General features: G+C 39.0%; 2 protein-coding genes across 3 annotated transcripts in view; one reads left to right on the forward strand and one right to left on the reverse strand.

Annotated features, from left to right (window-relative positions):
• The window catches only part of DOCK2 (dedicator of cytokinesis 2), a 175,459-nt gene that overhangs the window by 62,867 nt on the left and 90,541 nt on the right, over positions 1-22,051 (forward strand). Inside the window, exon 27 of the mRNA XM_029960275.1 lies at positions 2,910-3,002. Within this exon, the coding sequence (XP_029816135.1) occupies positions 2,910-3,002 (93 nt within the window). The remainder of the gene's footprint in view (positions 1-2,909; positions 3,003-22,051) is intronic.
• Positions 10,210-18,628, reverse strand: INSYN2B (inhibitory synaptic factor family member 2B). 2 transcript variants are annotated; one of them, XM_018073698.1, is made up of 3 exons: positions 17,171-18,628; positions 14,003-14,077; positions 10,210-10,630 (listed from the first exon to the last, which is right to left on the reverse strand). In XM_018073698.1, exons 1-3 carry the CDS (start codon positions 18,550-18,552, stop codon positions 10,444-10,446), a joined length of 1,644 nt encoding a protein of 547 aa, XP_017929187.1. In that variant the 5' UTR covers positions 18,553-18,628; the 3' UTR covers positions 10,210-10,443. The 2 variants fall into 2 exon arrangements, with proteins under 2 accessions (XP_017929187.1, XP_017929188.1); XM_018073699.1 differs by having other exon boundaries at positions 10,518-10,625.

Below are 22,051 nucleotides of genomic sequence, written 5' to 3' on the forward strand. Positions count from 1 at the left end.
TTAAGCTGTTTAGCAAACAAGCAAACAAGCCTGGAAGCCTTTTAGAATTGTACACAATTTTTTAAAGCATTTGCCTGACTTATGGCAGATCTTAAAACTTTAGCAAAAGAGAATGTCAAAGGAGTGTAGTCAGGGAAAACCTGCATGTTCTTTTAGGGCCAGTTACCTTAAGATCTTCTGTGAACACTTTTCAGTCAGATCGATGCATGATTATGAATTATGATTTTAAAAAAATCATTATCCTTTTACATGTGCCTTTATTTGTACATATGTCAGAGAGGGAATATGAAGTCATAGAACTGGGTGCACCAGGCAGTGAACACACTGTCTGTATAGAGTTATAGAGTCTGGTCTGTATGGAGTTATTTTCCTCTGTGGCAGCCCACACAGTGCTGTGTTTTAGACTTGTGACTGAAACAGTGTTGATGATGGAGCAATTAAAGTTTTAATTACTGCTGAGCAGCGTCAAGGCTTTCTCTGTTTCTCCCTCTGCCCCCTGTAGGGAGGAGGGTAGAGCTGGGCAAGAGTTTGGGAGAGGACACAGCTGGGAGAGCTGAAATGAATACACTGAAGAGGTGTCTCAAGTACAGGTTGTATAATACTGCAGTTCCAAAGGAGCCATTCAGGTACTCCTTGTGTGCCCCATCCAAACAAAAGAGCATTCCAGCGGGATCTGAAGTGCATGCTTGACTCTGAGACAATGGAATGGCTCTTGCTTTTGTCCCAGCCCTGTTAGAATCTTAAACAGAAGATGAAAGCTAAACCAAACACTAGCTGTTACCCTGCACACGTATTTTTTACGAAGAGCGAAATTTGATTTGGTTTGCATTTTCTATTAACTGATCTCTGTGTGCCACCCACCCCAACAATGAGCTCTGGGAGAACACTCCCCACTGCTGACACGTGTGAGCTCTGATTGTTCCCTGCCTGGGTCACCCAGCAAATCCTTTTCACCAGGGAAGACAAGCACACGTTTTTGAAGGCCATACTTCATTAAATGGAATAGCACAATTCCTGTTTTCCAAGGGAGCATTTATATACGGTACAAGCTGTTAATTAACTTCTGCAAAAAAAGTTATGTTTATTCAAACGAGCTGAAGCCAACTGATGGTGGGTTTCCCCAAGTCATCCTTCTGAAGAGAAATATGATCCAAGAAAGCAAATATTGCAGTGGTTTTTTAGACTTTGCTCTGAAGCTAGAAACTGGAAGATAAAAGCTGAAATCCTCTGTATAGACAACGTGTGAAAACACTTTTTGTTAATTTAGGAATGTCAGTATTGAATGCCTAATTGTTTCTTAGATTTTCAAGAAGAAAGGGAGTCTCAGTTTCATAAAGGAACCATTTTAATTCATTTGCTAATGTTTCTCTGAAAATTCAAAGGTCTAGCAGAAAATAACCTTTCCATGCTTGAGCATATCTAATAGTCTTGCAGGAGAGGTGTGTTATGTGCTGTGTGTGAATTCAGAGTAGAGCTCCTCTTTAATAATGGAGTCACGGCTAAATGTTCAAACCCATTATGTGATGGCCTGAACTGTTACTAATAATGGTGTAGCACATACTGAAATGTGCAAGTGAAGTTAAATTATATGGCCCCTCATCTCTGAATTTTTTTTTAAAAAAAAGGAAACTAATGAACTAATTAACTCCCTGTGCAAAGCACTGCTACAGAGTTTGTAAGTTTTGTCTGTTGAGATATATATATATTAATTATAGTGGTAAATAATATTATAAGAACAACAACAACAAATGTGTCTGCTGTGCAGCCACTGTCAGGTGAAGTCTTGTTACAAATCTGGGACTGTACCAGAGAAACTGAAACTTTAAGGAAGAAAACACCAATCACAAATTATTCTGCGAATACTTGGTTCATTTATAGAATATAATGACTTCTGAAATGCTGTGACAGCAGAGAAATCATTTAAGCTTTTGTGTGTTACAGTCAGAGGACACAACAGGACTAAATGCAATAGTAAATAAACTGCCAGATGTGAGGAAGGTCCCTGTTGCAAAGTGTTAACCCTGATCCAGGTTAATCAGAACAGGAGAGAAAAGGGAGAAAACATTGGATGTCTCAGAGGAAAAAGAGTCAGAAGCAGTTTCTCCTGGGGTGTTATTGGACCTCAGACACCTAAACCATTAAGAACTCCCCATGGCTTCTGTGACTGTGGTGTTCTTTCCAAACTGTACCTGACATTAAATAGGTGCCTTGTTGGTACAAGCTAATTAGCTTTTTCTGTTAGAAATTTGTTTAGACTTTTTCTTTCTTTGTTGCAATCTGGTTTCCCCAGCTGCCTAGTGATCAGAGTAAGGGCAGTAAAACTGGTGAAGGTAAGGTTATTCCCGTTTGCTCAGTGTTTTAAAATAAATAATCAAATGTCCTTCAGGCAACAAGAGCACTACTTGGGCAGTGGGGCTGAAGAGCTGACCCTGATCAGCTCGTGCCCTCCTAGAGCTGCAGTTACATGAAGATGACTTTATTCTTTAAAACTATACCCTTTATGACTGCAGGAATATTCCTGAGCTCCTGACTGCCCTGAGGGCACTGACAATTTGCTTTAATTAACTGTTACCAGGGTGTTGCTGCTGAGTTACAGACTATTCACTTACTGGGGAACACGAGTCCCCTGAGTGAGGGATGGGAAGTGACTGCTGGAAACAAAAAGCAGTTGTGGGGTAGATGAGGCTGAAATTGGACTGTGCCCCTTGGAATGAGAATTCCACTGAAATGGCTGCAACTAAGGAGCAGTGTGAGCAAGAAGAATTAGTGCTGCTCTTGCAATAGGGTTGTTATGTCATACAACTTGAACTGGCAACATGGAAATATTTGGTTTCTTCTTACTTTTGCAGGAGGGGTGGTTTTAATACCAAAACTCTGTTGTGTTTTTGTTTTTTTTTTTTCATTTACAGGCTTCAACTTATCACCATATTCAAGAAATAATGGTGCAGTTGTTACGCACAGTGAACAGAACTGTTATTACAATGGGGCGAGATCCCTTAATTGTGAGTAATATTTTAATGTGTTTCCAATGCTTTGAAGCTCATTTTATAGTTATCCTGAAAAAAAAAAAGTAAATATAGCATTTTTGGAGTCCTTGTTTCCGAACTTTTTTTTTTTATTTCAAAGAAAAGGTCTCAAGCTTTGCTCTTTTTTCACTCAGCTGTGCCACTGTAGTGTCTTTTGAAGTGTAGTTGTGAGATTTGTATGTTCTTTAAAAGAACAAATGATAAATCTGAAGTTAATTGATATTTGTAAAAAGAAGAATGTCTTACAAATCTACATAAAGGGCACACTTGAATACATTGAGAACAGCGTTTCCACTAACCCAAAGTGGATTTGTCTGAGTAAAACTTAAAAAAAAACCCAAACCAAACCATAAAGCTGTTCAAAATAATTTATATAAATAATTGGCAGATGGAAAAAATCCCTGGAGATGTGCTGGCACAGAGCACACACCTGAGACTTTCTGGGGGACATTCCATGGTTTAAGAGTTACATTCAAGGACAGATCCTTCAATTTATTTTGATTTAAATGCACATCTCCTGAGCACTCCTCTAGATTTAGACTATTTGTGGGAAGGTAAGAGAGCTGTTTCCATCAGGAATTCTGGAGCTTGCCCTTCAGACTGTGCTGATGGGAAGATGTATATTAATTGTTTGTCTTTAAGAATTTCCACTATTCTGCAAAATCCACGAGCATCACCGGCTTGATTGCTTTGGCCACGAGGTACATTAGATGTCTTTTGAACTGTACTATGTTTCCCTGGTTATTTCTGTTGGAAAACCAAAATACCAGTTTTAGGTCGTTGCCAACCAGAGTCTCCTAACGATTAGTCTCCTAATAACTGAGTTCTTCAAAGGAAATATTTGCCAGTGGTTGCTTCAAACTCCCTGCTGGTCCATCTGCAAGTCTCAGAATTTTGTCAGCTGTTTGTCAGGGCTTGGTCTGTTGTTGTTTGTGTGGAACCCTCGGGCATTTATCCATGGTCACAACAGCAAACGGTCTGGAATGAAGACCAGTGAACCCTTCAGTTCCCAACAGTGTTTGCAAAGGTTTTCTGTATCACTGGAAAGTGTCACGGATGATTTAATCAATCTATTAAGGAGGATTTCTGGGTCCCATAAACACCACGGGAAGAAGCAGAACAGAGCTGAAGTGATCCTGCATAAAAGATCCTTCTCATTAGGAAACCATTAGGAAACAAGCTGCTTGCAGTAAATTGAAATGGCTTGGAAAATCTGTTTCTTTTTTTTTTTTTTTGCCCTCTCATCTACTGTAACTTCTTCAGCTGCTTTAACCTAAAACGAACAAATTCAATGTGACTTTTGAAATGCAGTTTTCTGAATGCTAATTATGCTCACAAGCACCTATGCATGTGTGTTTATTGGGCATTTTAAAGGTTTTTCACAGCAGAATTCCAATAAACTACTGAGTTTCCTACAGCTGAGGCAACACCTCTCGACAGAGAAGCCTTTCACATGTGAAGAAATTGTTTGTAATGAACAAAATAGTCTTTTTCATTCAGAAAGAACTGGCAAAATAAGTTATTTTTTTCATGCTCTGCGTACTGGCTTTAGTTCTCTGGGTTAATTTTCAGGTTTGCTTTAAAACATTTTTAGAGGGTCAAACTTGCTGAAAGCCTGAATGGTTAATTTTTTAAAAATTAAGTAAATAGTCGGGAATTATGTCCTGCAGAATGTTTAGATGAACTCAAGTTGCTGAATGTATCATGAACTTGGCAGGTACAGGTGGGACATGTGGAATAGCTACAGTCAGAATATGTAGCTGATGTTATACAGGTATGAGAGATCTCAAATGGGAACAAATCTGTTATTTCCAGGAGAACACAAGGTTACTCTTTAGCTTCTTAAATCTGTCACTACCTTTGTGAATACTGCAAGTATTTTTATTATCTTCTGCAGTGTGATTTTCTACAATTTGAAAACAGTGTGAAAAGCAATGCTAATATTATGTTATACTGATAAAAACAATGGTGATAATGTACAAGACCTGTAATTCCTTGCACGTTTAAACACCTTGCACTGGATAGATTACTGGATTTTATTCACCTGAGGTTGCTTTTACTTTTTTTGGCAGGGGTAAGCAGGTTAATTTTCATATTCAGGTGTCCTTTTCACAATCTTCTCTCTTGTTGGCAGAGAAGGCATTAAAAGGATTTTGGGTTCCAGTTGCCTTGATCTCTTCTTGCTGCCAGTGCCAGTTGGAGGCAAAGGGAAGGGGCTGCCTGTGCTGTGTTCGTGTAATTACTGGGCTCAGAAGTAAATAATCCCTTCAGGAGAAGGTGGTGGTGGTGGTGGAAAAGTAATTTGGCTCTTTGCAGCTGCTGCAGGGAAGACTTACTTAAGTGCCACTCTTGCCTTCACTGTGCTGCTTTAGAATTTGAAGGTTTTAGCAGCTGCTTGGTTGTTTTCACACTTAAAAATCCATAAAACCTTGACTGTTTCTAGCTGTAGAAGTGCTTCTAAACTTGTGAAAAGGGACGAGTTTGCTGTCTGAATATGGCTATTCAAACTTTATCTTGAATATCTTACGAAATTTAGACTTTTAGTTGAAGGTCATTGTGATGCAGTGAAGTCCTGCAGGAATTATGGAAGTAAAACATAAAAGCACGGAGAACACAATACTTGTTTTCAGGCTTGGCTTGATTAGGTAAACAGAAATATCATAAATCCTTTAGTACTTCTAAACTTCATTCTGCTCACAGTTTCAGTTCAGCACGATGAAATAAGTGTAGCTATGCCACACAGAGAGGTTTTTAAACAGTATTTATATACACTTTTGTGCACATGGAGACTTTGCCAAAAAGAAAACTGTGTGCTCTGTTAAGCAAAGCTACCCTAGAGCTTTCTCTGTGGGGAAATAATGACCAGGGGAACTCTTTGGAGAGCTGCTGTGGCTGGAGAATCCCATATATTCAAATATACTCATGGCCTAGCTAAAAGCTACAGATGTTTTGTTCAGTATTCCAATTTAAATCCTTGCTCTACCTGGAAAAGCTGCAGAACTATTCCATAAATGCCTGCTAGTTTTCCATTCATTTTTCTTTTTCCAAAGAACAGCTGTTCACCTCCTTTGTAACCTAAACCTTTTTTATTATTAATTGACTCCTGAAACCTAATAAAACATCTCATTTTATTGCAAAAGATAACATCACATTAAAGGGCCTAAATATATACAAAACATTCATTAGAGAATAGATTTCCCTAGGAAGATGGTTTGTATCTAAGCTGGCAGGACTACTAAGTATTGTGGCTTTTTTCAAAAGAGCTGTAGTGCCAAAAACTGTCAGTAGCCCTACATGAACTGCTGTTATATGAGAGAGAAATCAGTATTTTATCCACACATTCTTAATTTTTAAAGCAAGTTATGTTGACTCCATAAAACAACAATTTCAACTACAGTAATTTTGGAATATACCATGTTCTGTGCACTGTTTTATAAATAGCATGTTTTAGTTGTCATTTAAATACATATTTTGCAGAAGGCCCACAATATGTTTTAGTCAAGTGCTGTCAGGTAGCTGTGGTTTGTTTCTCATTGACTTATGGGGTTTTTTGGGGGTATTTCTTGATTTTTGCTTAATAATGTGTTTGTATTCCTGAAATTTCTGTCCTATTCTGGGAGCTGGTTTTAGGGAGTACAGTGTCATTTTGTAAATCACAGAAGTTTTTTGTAGCCAGTTCTCTTATCTTCCAACATCTCCCAGTTTCTATTGCTTTTCCAATCTTGACATCATAAATTGCCTAACGTGTCTCTGGTAATTTTTTATTTCTTATGGGAATTGATAATTAATTCCTAAACTATTTTAAAAATATTGAACAATAAGAGAAAAAACAATTCTTACACATTACATTTTTATACAGCCAAGATTCTCCAATTAAGTGTTACAAAGCTCTTAAATTTTAGCTATTTTGTTGCTAGGATATACAAATTTCTATGTTAAATCTAAACAAACCAGCAACCAAGAATTACCTTTGTGCTGATGGATCTTGGCTGATGCATCCATGACACCCCCCCCACTGTTACCTTTTACTGTGACAGGTAGTCTTTTGTTCCAATGTTCCCTTTAAAGTTTTCTGGAGAAAGCCTTTTGTGTGTGACAGACTGGGGATAATAACTCCTGGCATTTAGTAGGTGTGGTTTGATTGTGAAAACACGATGCTTTTTCTTTGGTAGGGATAATTTACTTCTGCAGCACTTTTGCTTTATTTTCAGTGAAATTATTGTGGGATTCCATGAAATGCCTGTTAGTTTTCAATTAATTTTTCTTTTTCCAAAGAACAGCTGTTTGCTTCCTTTGTAATTTAAATGTTGTTTGTTATTAATTGACTCCTGAAACCTCATAAAAACATCTCACGGTAATCAGAGCCTCAAGAAAAGGAATGAGGGAGCTCTGTCTGTGTTTTAGATAACCCCTGAGTTTAGATCTGACATATATTTCAGAATTTGACTCTGGCTGCTGCTGCTGACAAAAAAAAACCCAAAAAAATCTCCCTTGTTGTTCTGAAATCTTGAAATAGAGAAGCCCAGGACAACCTTCCTGAAGGAGAGTGCTTTAGCAGCACTGGAATTTCATGTTCCCTCCCAAGGAAAACAGATGCCTTGGAGGGGGTGAGTCTGAGAGCTGAAGGCAGAGAGACAAATGACTGTTCTCCTGTGGCAGCAGCGGGAGCTCAGGGGCCAATTCCCGGATCCCTGCACTGCTTCCCTCCTGCTGTGGGTGCAGATGGCAAAAAAGGGAATTTTCATATCCCTGTGGGGCTAATCCAGACTTTCCCGAGGGAGAGGGAACTGAAAAACAATCGGTTTGAGAGTCTGGAAGACAGAAGCTAATTTTGACTGAGAGATTAAGGATTAAAAATCGCCCGCAGTTCTGAAGTCCATCAGACATTAAATTATAAATCCTGTGAGCATTTATATCAGTGTAGTTCAGTTTTTCAGGCTGTAAGAAAGACTCAGAGCCTTATTTGCAGCTTCCTTTGGTGGCACTTTCTTAAACCAAAGCGAATCTCTCTGTTCCTGCAGAGTTTTCCTGACGCCAGGAATTGGTTGGTGCTCTGTGGTGAACCAGAGTGCTGGGCTTTGTTTAAATCGAATCATCTGGATCCTTTGAAGACACAGTGAAGGCATCACATGCATTATGTGTGCAAACCCAAAGTCAAATAGCTTAAAAGGAGGATTTTTTGGGCTTATTAACCAAAACAAAGACAAAAAGATTGCTTTCATATAATAAATTATTAAAAATCAGTTCGCTGCAGAAAAAAACCTCTGGTTTTACTACTGTTGCACCTGTTGGTACTGCTTATTGTTATACCTTTACCACAGAGAATATTAGTCTTAAAATGCTATTTTAATACACAAGAATAACTTAGACACTAATAAATCCTTCATTATATCAGTTATAGAGTACTTGAGTGTAATATAGTGATGTGTTCTGATGCCATAATTTAATTCTTACCTTTGTTGTACCCACAACCTATTATTGAAGAGCTTTTCTGTCTCACTAAATCCATTTTTTTACTGGTAAAAATTAATTTCCTTCTGAAAAGCCTCTACAATAATGATAATTTTGTGCCTGTCATTTATGTACTCACTGAACTTAACATGGAATTGTTTTTTAGAAATGTCAGTCCCCTCAAATTTTGATAAATTAAGCCGTGACATATTGCATACTTTCTTCTAAAAGACTAGTTCTATTAAAAAAAAAATAAATTAGTTCTTCCAGACAAAATTCTTCTGTGCAAAATTGGTTTTAATGTGTTTTTCAAATGTGTAATTAACCCTAAGTATTCAAGGAACAGAGAAGTGTACAAAAAATGTACAGACATTTTAAATTAACATTGCACAATTAATACAGTATGACTTAGAAAAATAGGATGCAGGGGTTAATCTATTGGAATACCCTGAACCAGGGTCACTAAGAAAAGGTCTGCAGTACATTCCACTAAACTTGCTTTGGGAAACCTTTTCCCCTTTGCCCCCCGTATGAAAGGTGACCACGTTCTCATGAGTAAAATAATAGTATAATCAGCCCAAAATTAGGTTCCATTGGCATTCCCTGTGCTGGCTGGTAAATCCATTGTTTTTGGAGGAAAGAAGTCACTGTACTGACACTTGATAAAATCTTTTCAGCATATGTAATTGTTTGTGTGACACGGATAAGTTCATTAAATATTCTTTTTATGTCCAATTTTGTGTCATGTATCGACTTACACCTTAAGGCCAAAAAAACCCACAGCTTGGGATATTTTAATATAGTGATACAGTCTTAAAAGGACAGACTGGGCAGGTGCTTTAGTAAGACAGGAGCCAAAATAGTCATTCCTCTTTATCCAGCAATTGTGTGATGACATCTGAGGGACTGTGTCCAGTTTTAGGCTTCCAGGTAGAGGAAAGACATCAAATTACTGGAGGCAGAGAGCCAAGCTGCCTGTGGGCTGCAGCAGGAGCGTGGGAAGAGAGGCAGTGAAAATTGGGTTTGTTCAGTCTTTAAGAGGTGAAGACTTAGAAGAGAGGTCTCATTATCCATCCTGTTCTCCATCCTGTTCTTCCTGAAGGTGCTTTTGGGCCGAGCGAGGTGTGACGGGCTCCAGGCTCACACTGGATGTTGGGAATAAAAACTGGAGCAGCCCCTCCCAAGGACTTTGGGATTCTTGTCTTTGCAGAGACTCAATACTCAAATTCACTTAACCTGATCTTACTTGAGTAGAGGGTTAAACCAGAGTTACCACGAGCTTCTCTTGGTTTATGATTCTGAAGTTCTTTCCAGAGGACTCTCTTGAGTGGCTGAAACTTCTGAATGGGGGCTTTTTATAACGAACAAACAAAAGGGCAGAGCAAAACTTAAACCAAAATTCCTTTTTTGTTGTTGTTCAGTATTAGAGGAATGACAGCAAGAAAAATATTTCAGTGGGGACGTGAAATAATGATGATTATCTCCTTTGAGGAGAGACTTTTATGAGCAGCATAGGTTTCCCTGAATTTGTTCTTGGTGGTGTGGTTTCTTCAAAGATCAATGAAGTTCTTCCCTTTTAGTCCAAGTTTTTTATAAAGAGGAAATGAAGGCTGTGTGACATGCTTACCTTCATCTACCATGGTTTGTTTTTTTTTTAAAGTAGAGGTTTGAACCTTGCTATTTTTGGAAAGTTGAAAAAAAAGGTCTTTAGAAAGCATATGAAAGTGTCCTTGGAAAAAAAATGGGAGAGCTTCCTTTTGAAAGAAACAATTTCTCTTTTGAAAATAGTATCTTCATGCACCTTTATTCAGCGAGATGATTTAACTAAATTCAATTATTTTGATTTTTCAGATACCCTAATTAAACATTCTTTACCTTTGTGGTTTTGTAATAGCACATTTCAGGCCTGTGCTCCCGAGCTCTTTCTGTTCTGGTGTCTTGAAATATAAAAGGAGGCATAAGGAAGTCAAATCCACCAGAAGCATTTTCTTTTCATCTTTTTTGTTTTCCTCCTTAACTCCTTTTTCTCTGCAGCTGGAGGATCAGGTGGTGGCTTCTGAGGTGAAGCTGAAGCTGGATCTTGCTCTGCATTATCCAGTGTTTTCAAAATCTGGTGAAATCTTCCTTCTTGTTGTCTGAAGTCATATTCTACACTATGGAAAAATGAAGAGATTTAAGCTAGTAAGTGAGAAATTCCCTCTTTAAAAAACACCTGGAAAGGATGTTTATCTCATCAGAATAACTTGGCATTATTCAATAACAAAACATGATGAAAACACAAGGGTGTTTTGGTTTCTGCTTTGACAATAAATTCATTTATTAATTTTTTTTAAGGGAAACCTTTTACTTTATATGACTTAACAACTCCAACATTTTGCCCAAAACAATGGGAGAAAAATTAAGGGAGAAAAAAATGAAAATGTACCAGAATGACCTTTCAATATATTTTATTCAAAGGTCAGGTTTTGATACCATAGTCTAACAGTCATGTGCTTGGAATTAATTAAAAACTCTCACATACTTAACTCTGTTAAATGTGAATGTCCCCCACTAGGAGACAGGCTAGGAGCAAAAATCTATGAAAGTGAGCCAATATGTAAGTCTTTGAGATAAGTGGTGTTAGTTAACAGGAAAGTAGAACTCATTTTCTCCACTGAAACCCCTAATTATTATTAATGTCAAATGAGAGCCAGGATGTTAATTAGATAACAGCAGATGAGTGCATAGAAATCAATGTAAGGTTAAAAGTGTCAGTGTGGACACTGATTAAGCAGGACTGTATTTTCTTTATTTCAAGCATCTTTTCTGGCCAGGAGAGTGGGTCATATCAGCTGTGTCTGCTGGGGAGGTTTTAGGAGGCAGGGGGAGAGTAGAAAGGTGGTATTTTTCATAATCCAAGCACAATCTCAGGATTTTTTGGGACGTTCCTTCAGGCCCTGAATTGATTTTGGCACTGATTAGAAGAAACCTGTGAAGTTAGTAAATATGTGTGTTTTAAACACTATTTTTGTGAGTATTTTTATGTATATAGAAATCCATAAAAATTGTTAAATAATACTTCAAGCTTAACTAGAAGCTCATTTGCTTATAATTCATGTGTTTGGGGGGTTTTAATGAAATAATACAACTCAGCTGGTAAAAAGAAAGCAGTAGGATTATTCTGATTTAGAAAAGCTGGAGAAGGATCTCTGAACAAGAAGCAAGACATAATAAATATAAAAGAGGTAGAAGAAAGTGATATAAAATCGGTGTCTCTGGCATTTTATCAGCTTATTGCTAAAGCTGCAACTTAATACTTTTCAGTAGTCAAGAATACTAAATGTTGGGTTTCTGGCACGTGTGAAGGTGGCATCTGCTCCTAGTCCTATTTTCTGCCTTTCTTCAGAGTTTTTAATTTCATGTTGGAGAGATCATCTCCACAGGCAAGAGGTCAATTCAGTCTTCATTTAATACTGTCCATGAGATGCCCAGATAACTGGTTTTGTTTGCTGCTTGCATTTGTTTATTATTAACAATCATTTGTGTTACATGATCTAGATTGGAAATCCCGAGTCTGGAATCCCTGCTGGGGAGTTAATAAAGCCAAATATACCCTCACTGTTAGGCAGAAAAGCTCTTTATTACTTTCCTGATCGGTGTAATCCACACTGGGATTTATATGAGATTAGTGTATTGTTTGACTCAGGGTCTGCTTAAACTGTGTGTGATAAAGATGGTTCAGTGACAGCAACCCCACATCCTGCATCACTGATGAGCTGGGTTCTTTAGGAGCAGGAAAACTGGGAGCAAGATAAGACATTTGATTCTATAATTAATGAAAACAGTGATGCTGTGTTAGGGGAAAAATACTTGCACGGACCTTTAGGCTACATAAAATATAAAAAAATTACATGGGTTTGTCTAGAGCAAACACTGATAATTTCTTTTAGAATATTGTCTAAATTCAAATGTTAGTCACTCAGAATACTTTTTTCAAAACCTCATCTTGTGGAACATTTCTGTAAAGTGAAAACTGTTGTTCCCTTGCTGTCTCCTCAAAACTAGAAACTTTTTAGAAAACCAGTGTTCTGTACATGTTCTACTAATCATTGCCCTGCAAAGCCTTCAGGCACCATTATCATTACAAACTACCCAGGAAATCAAAAAGGCACATCAGTGTTTTCTTATTTCCTCTGTCCCTTTCTTTGGATAATTGTGCCACTTGTTCAGGACCTTCCCTGCACTGAGACTTAAAACCACGAGATAACCATCATGGTTTATTCTTCAGCCTGTGGTAAAGGGTAGTTTGTACATAATTTCTAGAGAGTGATCTTTTTGTGTCTAGTCCAGTCAAACACACAGAGATTGTTTGGTCAGAGATGGTGACCAAGCAAAGGAAACCTGCTTTGTCTTGGATCTTCCTTTTCATACAGATGCAGTCTATGCTCTTGGATAAGTCACGTTACTTCCACAGTATCCTGTGGGCTATGAAGAAGATGAACAGCTTTGTCTCAGAGGAGTTGTGGTGTTTAATTTGTGATATCTTGGTTACTTTGGGATTTCACTGCCAGAGGTTTAGGACATCAGTACCTGGCTGAGTTGTGTGTTGAACAACAGGTTCCAGTGCTATGTTCAGTTTATTAAATTCTTTAGCAAATGTGGCTCATGTAGAAGATGTGGTGTGAAAAACACTTCCATGTGGGTATTTTCTATCCCTTGTATCATTTAAAAAAATTAAAGTTATATTGCTTGCAAACTGGCAAAGATAACGGTCTGCCATGTTCTTTGAAATAAAGGAAAAGGTTTCAACCTAAAAGAGAAAATCTCTTACCATTTGTTTTTGTAAATATAGTCAAGTAACCCAAGATTTGGGTTCTCTGCCTCATAACTGAGGCTGCAAAGATGAGATAGTGTTTATAAATTAGAGGAAGCCTTATAAAATCCCTTGCTGAGTGGACAAACCACATGCAGAGTACAACCAAGACTTTGTACCTGCTGGTTTGGGGTGGATGGTTGGGGAGCTGGAGGCTCTTACAGTGTGTTTTTACAGACACAGTGTTTGAAACATTTACAGCTTCCAGGACACGGTGCTGCAATGTTTTTTTAGTCAAATTGCACTCTCTTAAATTAATAACAGCTACAGGAGTGAAAAGTGTGGGAGTTTAATTTTTGTGAACTGTAGCTGTAGCTCACTGGCACTTGGAGAGCTGAGTGTTTATCTTTTTCAAGATCTTAAACGTGTTACAGAAATCCCAGCTTTAAAAATGCAACAAACAGAGGAATTTCATCCTCAGAAATGGCATCAGAGGCTTTAAAAGCATAGGTAAGAACGCTGTGAAACCTTAGTGGGGAGTTTCTATTTGAATTCTCAGCCAACACCAATATCAATTGTTTTCTGCTTGGGAAACAAAAAGAAATACCTCACACACACCACTTGGTGTGTTCTGTTAAAAACTGGATTAGTCACAGCTGAGGCATTTTATAGCTGTGTTGTTCAGCTGGAGGGATATCCAGCCCCTGCAGACCTGTGGGAAGGAGGGAGGTACCTGTAGATGATGCAGGCTGTGTTCTGGCAGGTGCTGCAGTTGTTCAGGTCTTGGCCAGTGTGGTAGAAGTTACGCCTGTAAGAGACAGCAGCTCGTGTAAAGTGTGTTTATAGATACAGCAACAGGTCTCTGAACCTTTTACGAACAAAAATTCACCACTTCCATCATCCTTACTAAAAATTCTGGTGTCAAATTCTAAGTTAGAGGGTTGCTTTAAAAAACACAAACCCTGCGATTCTTGTCTTGCATCTTTCCCACCTCGCACTGTTTTGGGCTGGTTTAGGATTCTGGTTGTTGGTTCTTGCATGAATATTTGTTATGAAAACACTTAGACATGCAACTGTTTCTTACAAACCCACTTTAAAGTGTTTAAAACTTCATGGGTTTGGTGAATCAGTCTGATCTTTACCCTTATGCTTTCCAGTCTTTCCTCTTCTTGTGTTTCCTTACTTGAGTATAACCAAGTCAGATTTCTGCTGCTCATGGCATCTAAATTTGGAGTGTTGAGAACAAAAGAAAAGGGATTTTTATACATAACACCAACCAGAGCTGAATTATTTTTATCAAACTGGTTTTTATCAACTGTTAGAAAGAGTTTGAAGTTGGTGGTTCATTTAGTCTGAAGGATGAGTAACTCACATTTAACAAGTTTTATTTGGATTAGGGGAGAACAGTTGGTACCAAAATAAGTTCCTGATTGTTTTGGAATTAAAGTGGAAGTTCTCCATGTGCATCTATACATCTATACATCTTTGAATGTTCACTGTCACTGCTGGATGATTCTGGCAAGATGGATTGAAGCTTCTCGTTGAATCTCAGTATCAAACTTCAAGGTATTTCACAAAATTTTTCTTTTCAACCCAGTGATAACTTAACAGAAATGCATTATAAATATTGCTAGATAATCTGACTGTGCTTCCCAGCAAATTAAGCTTTGCTATGGTCAGATTTTCAAATGGAAACATGGATTCGTAATCAGAACTTGTGCAGTCTCTCATCCAGAACTCTATGCAGGGGAGAAGATGTGGGGGTTCTTTCCTGTCATTCTTTAGGAAGAACACTCCAGGGGGTAGTTGGATGAAGAATGCAATAGAGAAGTGATTGCTTAAGCTGGACACAGACTTGTGTCCCTGCCTCAAATCTTGCCTCTTACCTGACCTTTTGGGTTCTGGGGTGCTATAAATGTTTTTTGCATTTTTGCTCTCAGTATTTTGATTTTGTCTGTTGTGTTATTACAAAATTGTTGGTAGAAAATCATATGGAACAAGCTTCAGAGAGAGGATAGCTGGAGCTGAGCTGTATGGGAAAAAAATTTATATGGAATAACAATTTATGTGGGCCCAGTGGCAGCTAATAGAAGGGTTTTCACTTTAACAGCCAGATGGACATTAGTGGTTAATGTTTCCAGCTAAAAAAGGTAATCTGTATGGAGTAAAATCACATACTAACTGGATTTCTATAATTTTAAATTTTTTAGTGAGTGTAAATTCATATTTGGAGTGTGAGTTGGAAAGTTATTCATCACAAATAGAAGAAGTTAACTCTAATTACCAACTAAAATACTTTGTAAAGGAAAGAATTCTTCCAAATGGATTTTTCTTTGTTTTTCTGCAAAAGCTGTAAGAAAGTTGGGGCAGATAAAATTGTGGCTTCAGTTAGCTCCATCCTGACAGTTCTGCACAGCCACAAAAACCTGTTCTGCCCAAATGGGAACAAATGCAAAGGCCTAATGCTGGGTGATGTGAACAAGGCAGGGTTGTGCTCTGTGCTATTTCTATGCAACTTGAACCCAAAACCCTCAGTGCAACCCTCCTGTGATGCTTGGACTGTTGGTGGAAATGTGGAATATTATCTGATTTATTCATTAATTTTAATCAGTAAATACTATTGATACACATGCTCTGATTTTAAAATTGAGGGTGCTGTTTGATGCACAAAGCAGTTGTCCAAAAGTGATTATTCTAGATGCCTAAGCTACCTGTGCTGAGAATAAAATTACTCATGATAACATAGACTTCATGTTGTTTTATCTTTAAAAAATAAATTAAAATGGAACCTTTATTATCTTAATACTTTGACAGATTTATCTGTGAGTTTTTCAAAGATAAGTTATTTGATGGATATACTACATTATAACCAGACAGAACTGTCAAGTTGCATTTACTGTAAGTGGGAGATGCTGTTAATGGTGTGGAAAGCCTGATTAGGATATTCTGAAACCTGGTTTGAGTACAGAAATATTTAAAATTCTGTTTTAACCTATGAAGGTGTCCATTCTTTAGACCTTAGTTGGATTTATAGTATTACTATGATTTATAATGCCTAAATAAGTGTATAAATGCTGCTGGCAGCCTTAGCTAGTGACATAAATACAGGTCACTCATTCTTATTGAGCTGCAGAAAGCAGAGCTCTGAAATCTGAGATTCTGAAATGAGTTCTTCCCAAGAGCCTTTACTCCCTCTGTGTCATTAGTTCTAATCCTTTTTAAGCACCTCCCTCTGCTTCCCATGAAATCTTCCTGACTCACTGGAGCTCTCCAAGTTCACTTGGCATTGTGGCTTCCCCCATTCCCAAGGCATTCCCTTGAAGCAGCTCTGCTGTTGGTGGTGTCATGAAACACAACCAGCAGTGCGGCCCCAAAGATCAGCAAATATCAGCCACTGTTCCTTCTGCTTGTTTTTGGAGGCAGTAATGACTTCTAGTAATGATTTACAGAGCAGGAGAGTGGCTTTTGTGATATCAGCTGTGTCAGCTCTGGGGCTGCTTGGGCACCACATGTGTGTCTGACTTTGCCACGGGTTGTACTGCTGGAGTACATTGGACTCCTGGGTTTTGATGTTCTCCTGCATTCAGATTTTAGTCAGCTGGAGACTGATAATTTTCAGGTGTCAGGGGCTTCATATCAAACATCATCAATCTAAATGAAAAAGGGAGTTGTTAAGCTGTGTCTCACTAAAATTGATAAAGGCAGTGGCAGCTAAAACCAAACTATGAAGAGACTTTCTTCTGTTGAGGCCCAATTACCACAAAAAGGGTCTAAGATGCCTTTTCTGCAAACTCATCTTTAAACATCAGAAGAGGTATATTTTTCAGGAGCAAAGGTTAAAAGAATGCTAACATCTACTTTACACTTCTAATGAATTACTAATATTAAAAATGCACCATACCCTTCACTCAGCGCTCTGGATTTTTCCAGGTCTTGGATTACATTCAAAAGGACTTTAATCTTCTCCTGGTTGGACTGCAAGGATTCCTCCACAGACTGCAGCCTGCCTTGGAGGGCACAGAGTTCGCCATGTGCCAAGTGAATTTGATTTATTTCACTAATCTCTTGGTTGGTTTGCGGTTTGATTTCGTTCCTTGGCGGAAGAGACTTTGTGTGAAACCCTTCTGAACAGCTGTTGCACTGGGCAGCATCTGCCTGGCTGGAATTCTCCTGGACTCCAGGCTCCCGTGACGGAGCAGGTTTTGGGATGTCACTGCTGGTCGCTGCCCTGGCTGTGTGATCACCTGGTGAGGTCACACAGCTGGCATCTGGTTTGTGCTCTCCTGCCTGGTGACAGTCTCTGGGGGAACAAGGAGATGAGCTGTGGTTTGATGGAGGTGACAATGGAGCTGTTTCCTTGCTGCTGGCATCTCTGCTGGCTACAGGCAGCTCCAAATCGCTTTTCCCCACTTCCCAAGCAGCAGGATGGGGCTCACATTCCCTGCAGTTGGCAGAGTTGCCTAGGCAAGGCTCTGCTCTTTCAGGCTCAGAGGACAGTGTGCTGTTCTCATTGCTTTCAGTGCCGTGGGTGACAGCAGAGGAGTGCAGGGAATGACTCGGATCCGTGGCCGTGTCTGCTGCATCCATGGAAACATTCCTGTCCTGTGGAAAGCTCACGTGTATGTACTCAGGCACCTGTGTGGACGCAGTTGTCTTCTCTGACGCTGAGGAATCATCGGAGTAGACGGGCCCGTTGCTTTGTGCTTTTGGTGCTCTTTGACTTAACTGCCCGTCCCCCTCAGCACTCCTGCATCCATCCTCCCCGTGGTTCGTTATCCTCAGGTAACAGAGATCTGCAGACATGATGTCCTGCTCACAGAGGCTACCATTGACCTGCATGGGATGTGCGGGCTCCGTCGGCATCTCCGTTAGGGATTTACTCCCTGTCAGCTTCTTCTTCTTAAAAACCGGGAAGTGTTTCCTGAGGCTGGGAGATGTTTGGATGGCGATATTCCGAAGCCCCTTCTGAGCCCTTGTTGGAAAAGTTGGAGAGCGGGTTAGCAAAAACTCGTGATCCCTAAATATCTCTGGTTTTCCGGTCGGGAAAGGCGCGTCTCGGGCGGGATGAGCCTCCAGCTCTGCCTTGGTGCTCACTCCATCCTCCTTGAACCGGACCTGCTGGGATTTGCTCCTGCGGTGCTGGGGGGGCCTCAGAAAGTCTGCAGAGTCCAGGCTGTTCCTTTTCAGGAGCACTGGGCGCATTTTCATGTTCTGCTGGGCCATTGAATCACAGTTTAGAGTCTGTAAGTAACGTGTTTCCCTGCGACCCATTTCATTTGTCATTTGACCCGTACCTTAAGGTCGTTCCCAAGATACAAATTAACACTTTAATCCTGGAGCTGATCATTCTGCTCTTTGTTATCCCATATGCTTTTCACCCACGTGCTCTCCTTGGGGATCTTCATTCAAATTTAATTGCTGCTTAGCCCAAACCCTCAGATAAAGAAATTAAATAGAAAATTTACAGGAAGATTTCTTGTAGCCAGGGAACACAGAAATCCTGGTGTCTGAAGCTAACATGATCTTTGTATTACAAAGCTGCAACAGGCTGTTACACTTGTGGTTAACTAATTTAAAGGTAAGGTCCAGTCTATGGCTTTCCTGGTGGCTCTTGTTTGACAGCAGCTCTCCATTAGTGATCCAGCTTTTTTGTGATGGACCAGTCAGATCTGTTTTATTTGCATGTTGTCCAAACAAGAAGCATAATAACTTCTGGGGGCATTTTCATTTCTGATGCATAGATTTACTGCTGGAATATATCCCTTTATACCGAACTGAAGTGCTTTCTTTAGAGAGAGTTTTTCTTTTTCAGCCATCTTTTTGATGTTCCAGTTGAAACTAATCTTTCCAAACAGTTAAACAAAACGTAACCACTTCTGACCAGGGGAAAATCCAGCATCCAGTGGGATTCAGTGGGAGAAGTTATTGATGTGTAGCTACTGCAGTTCTTGCAAATACAAGGCCAATCATATCCAAGGGGCTGGTTCAGTTGTGTCAGTTCAGTTCTGTGAATACTTTGGCATCAGAAGAGAGGTCCAGACCAAATAACCAGCAAATGCAGAACAACAGAAAATGTTTCCTGAAAATTAAAAGACAACAGCTGTAGCTGAACAAACTGGCAAACAGGGTAATTTTTTTCTGCTGTCTCCCAACAACTTTTCATCTGCAGTGGTTCTGTAACTTTGGCAATGAGATACTTGCATAGAAACTGAAAAATGTTTTATAATTTTGAGGTACATAAAGTTTTTTTTCATATGCAATACAATGCACAAAAAATAGTTGTATAGTTTTATCCAGTGGATATAAAATATCACAGGCCTGAATCTGACCCCAGATACAGATCTTAAAACTTAGATTTGAAAATGGCCATTTAATCCTGTTTTGGATGAAAAATCAAACACATACATGTATGAATATGCTCAGTTTGTGTGCAGGAGACTGGGCTGGAAAGCTCTGGTTTGCCACATTTGGCCAGGGCTTGTCATGGAAAAACAAACATTGAACATTTTGAATGGCCACTAAATCTTCCATTTCTGAAAATCAGTCAGGACAGTAATATAGTCACAGTAACTATGTATTACATGTGTGATAGACTTCCTCACAAACGTGAATTTTCTATCCCCAGTTATTCCAGAAGGGTCTGAGCCTGGTTCAGGATGTGCAAGGAGTAGTGCTGGACCAGTAGCAGATTTTAAGTGCTCAGTTTCAGAACTCACACGTGGGATGTACCTGAATATCAGATATTTTTCCTGTATTTTTAATAAGTTAAACAATATCTTTATCTGGTTGCCAGAACAGAATAGGGATAAGAGGAGAAATTTATGCAAAATATGGGAAATATTCTATGAGGTTTTTAATAATCCAACAGAGTTTGGCTCTAGGATTACAGTGATTTTCCAGGTTGGGGCTAAATTCCTAACACAGTGCTAATTTACCATTAACTCTGTTCCCTGTTAATTCACTGGTCATTTCATTAGCCTTAGCACTTCCATTAGCTCAGAACCTTTTATTTAAGGTTCAAAGCATTAAACAGACTTTACCATATTTAATTTAGGAGAACTGATGAGATGGGTGCAGTGGGAAAGATCTTGTTACAGGATATAGCAAACTGTTCTGTAGCATCATGTAACATTCAGGCACTGTAATATAATTTAAGCAAAGTAGTAATGTGATATTATTCTATTATAAAGTTTTAGAAGAAAATGAGTGTTGCATTATTTCTCCACAGAGAGAAATGTCACATTAAATATTGAGGGAATAAATATGTGCATTAACACCAAATTTTACTTTGATGATATGCAAGAATTAAGTACTGAACTCACTGTGGTGTTTGTGCTCTGGAAATAAGTATCACAATAAACAAGTCCAACAGTTTCTGCAAATAACATTCCACTGCCAAGTTCTGAATTCTCGTATCATCCACTAATTACTGGAGACTTTTTACAGTTTTGTTTGAGAATTTATCCAAATATTGCAGTAGCATTTTCCACTTCCCACCACAGCTGCTGTGCTCCAGGCAGATGGACTACTTTGAAACTTATACTTGCCCAATTAAATTCAGAAAGAAGCTTTAGAAAGCTAATCCTTTGTGTTTTAAATACAAGTAAAAAGCCCTTAAGGGTTTTATGAGAGCTCTCTCCTTTGGCTGTAGAGGCATGTGAGTGAGATTCCTGCATTCTTAATTTGCAAATTGCTATTTTAACTCTGTTGGTTTTTAGCTTCCTTGGCATCCGATAGTCTGGAGTTCAGACAAATCATAATGAAAGTTTCAATGCTGTTATTTATATTAAATCAAGCTGTAGTAGAAAATACATGGGTAGGAATGCTCAAATATTTGGATTGAAAACCCAGACTGCTGAATTTCAATGAGTTATAGGTGTCTGTGCTTGAGTTAACAAATCGGTGTAACATTGCCAGTTACTCAGTTTAAATAACATTTTCCCTTGCCCAGGAAGTAATTCCTCACTCTTTTCTGGCACAGCAATTTACAGGCCTTGTTTTGCTCGTTATTTCCTGCAGAGAGAAAGTATGAAAAATTCTGAGGTTCCATTTTATAGAAATGCTTTCCACATATTAATTTAACTTCAGTCACTTATAACAAAAAGCATAAGTGAGTTTTAAATTTATGTCTTGTGATAACAGTAACAGTTTGGGGAGCAGGAATTTCCTGGGCTTTAATGTGTGCTGTGGTTCCATGGCCTCACATCCAGCTCTGCAGCCTCTTCCTCCCCATCCCTTCCCATTCCTGAGGCTCAAGGACATTTCATGCTTCCCTTTTCCATGTTTCAAGGATGTCAATCTGACTGATACTGCTGCATTTTTGACTTTTAGGCTTGGCTGATACTGTTAAAGCAAATCTTGCCTTTTAAAGTCTCTCCCTGCTTTGTGCACGCATCTCTTAATGGTGGCAGTTACTCTCCAGTGGAAACTTAGCTTTGCTCCAGAGTACCTGTAATTAATGAATTGCCTGGAAAAGTGCAAATCCTGCCCCTTCAAACAACAATGGAACTGGTTTTCCAACCTGAGGACTGTGGGTTTGAGGTCCTAGAAATGCACACACAGCTCAGTTAGGCTGCCAGGCGGGAGAAATTTGACAACAACAGATATAATCTTACTTTTCTTTATAATTATTCTCCCATCTTTCCTGCCTCTGCCTTCCTGGTTTCTTCAAGAGAGTCAAACACATTTCTTGGTTCATATTTCAGTCTAATGACTGAAGCTGTGGGTAGAGGAGTGCAGCTGGGAAGGATAAATGGACATTCTGGGGAATTGCAGGAAGAGG

Source organism: Manacus vitellinus, unplaced genomic scaffold (assembly GCF_001715985.3).
Source record: "Manacus vitellinus isolate BGI_N305 unplaced genomic scaffold, ASM171598v3 scaffold_25_pilon, whole genome shotgun sequence".
NCBI classification, from domain to species: domain Eukaryota; kingdom Metazoa; phylum Chordata; class Aves; order Passeriformes; family Pipridae; genus Manacus; species Manacus vitellinus.

Bases quoted from the DNA above. Each gene is read 5' to 3' on its own strand.
- INSYN2B (XM_018073698.1), bottom strand. From the start codon at position 18,552: ATGACAAATGAAATGGGTCGCAGGGAAACACGTTACTTACAGACTCTA. The intron at 14,078-17,170 runs GTATGGTGCATT...TGTCTCTTACAG, and splicing joins TCCAGAGCGCTGAGTGAAGG to GCGTAACTTCTACCACACTG. The intron at 10,631-14,002 runs GTACCTCCCTCC...ATTTTTCCATAG, and splicing joins ACAGCCTGCATCATCTACAG to TGTAGAATATGACTTCAGAC.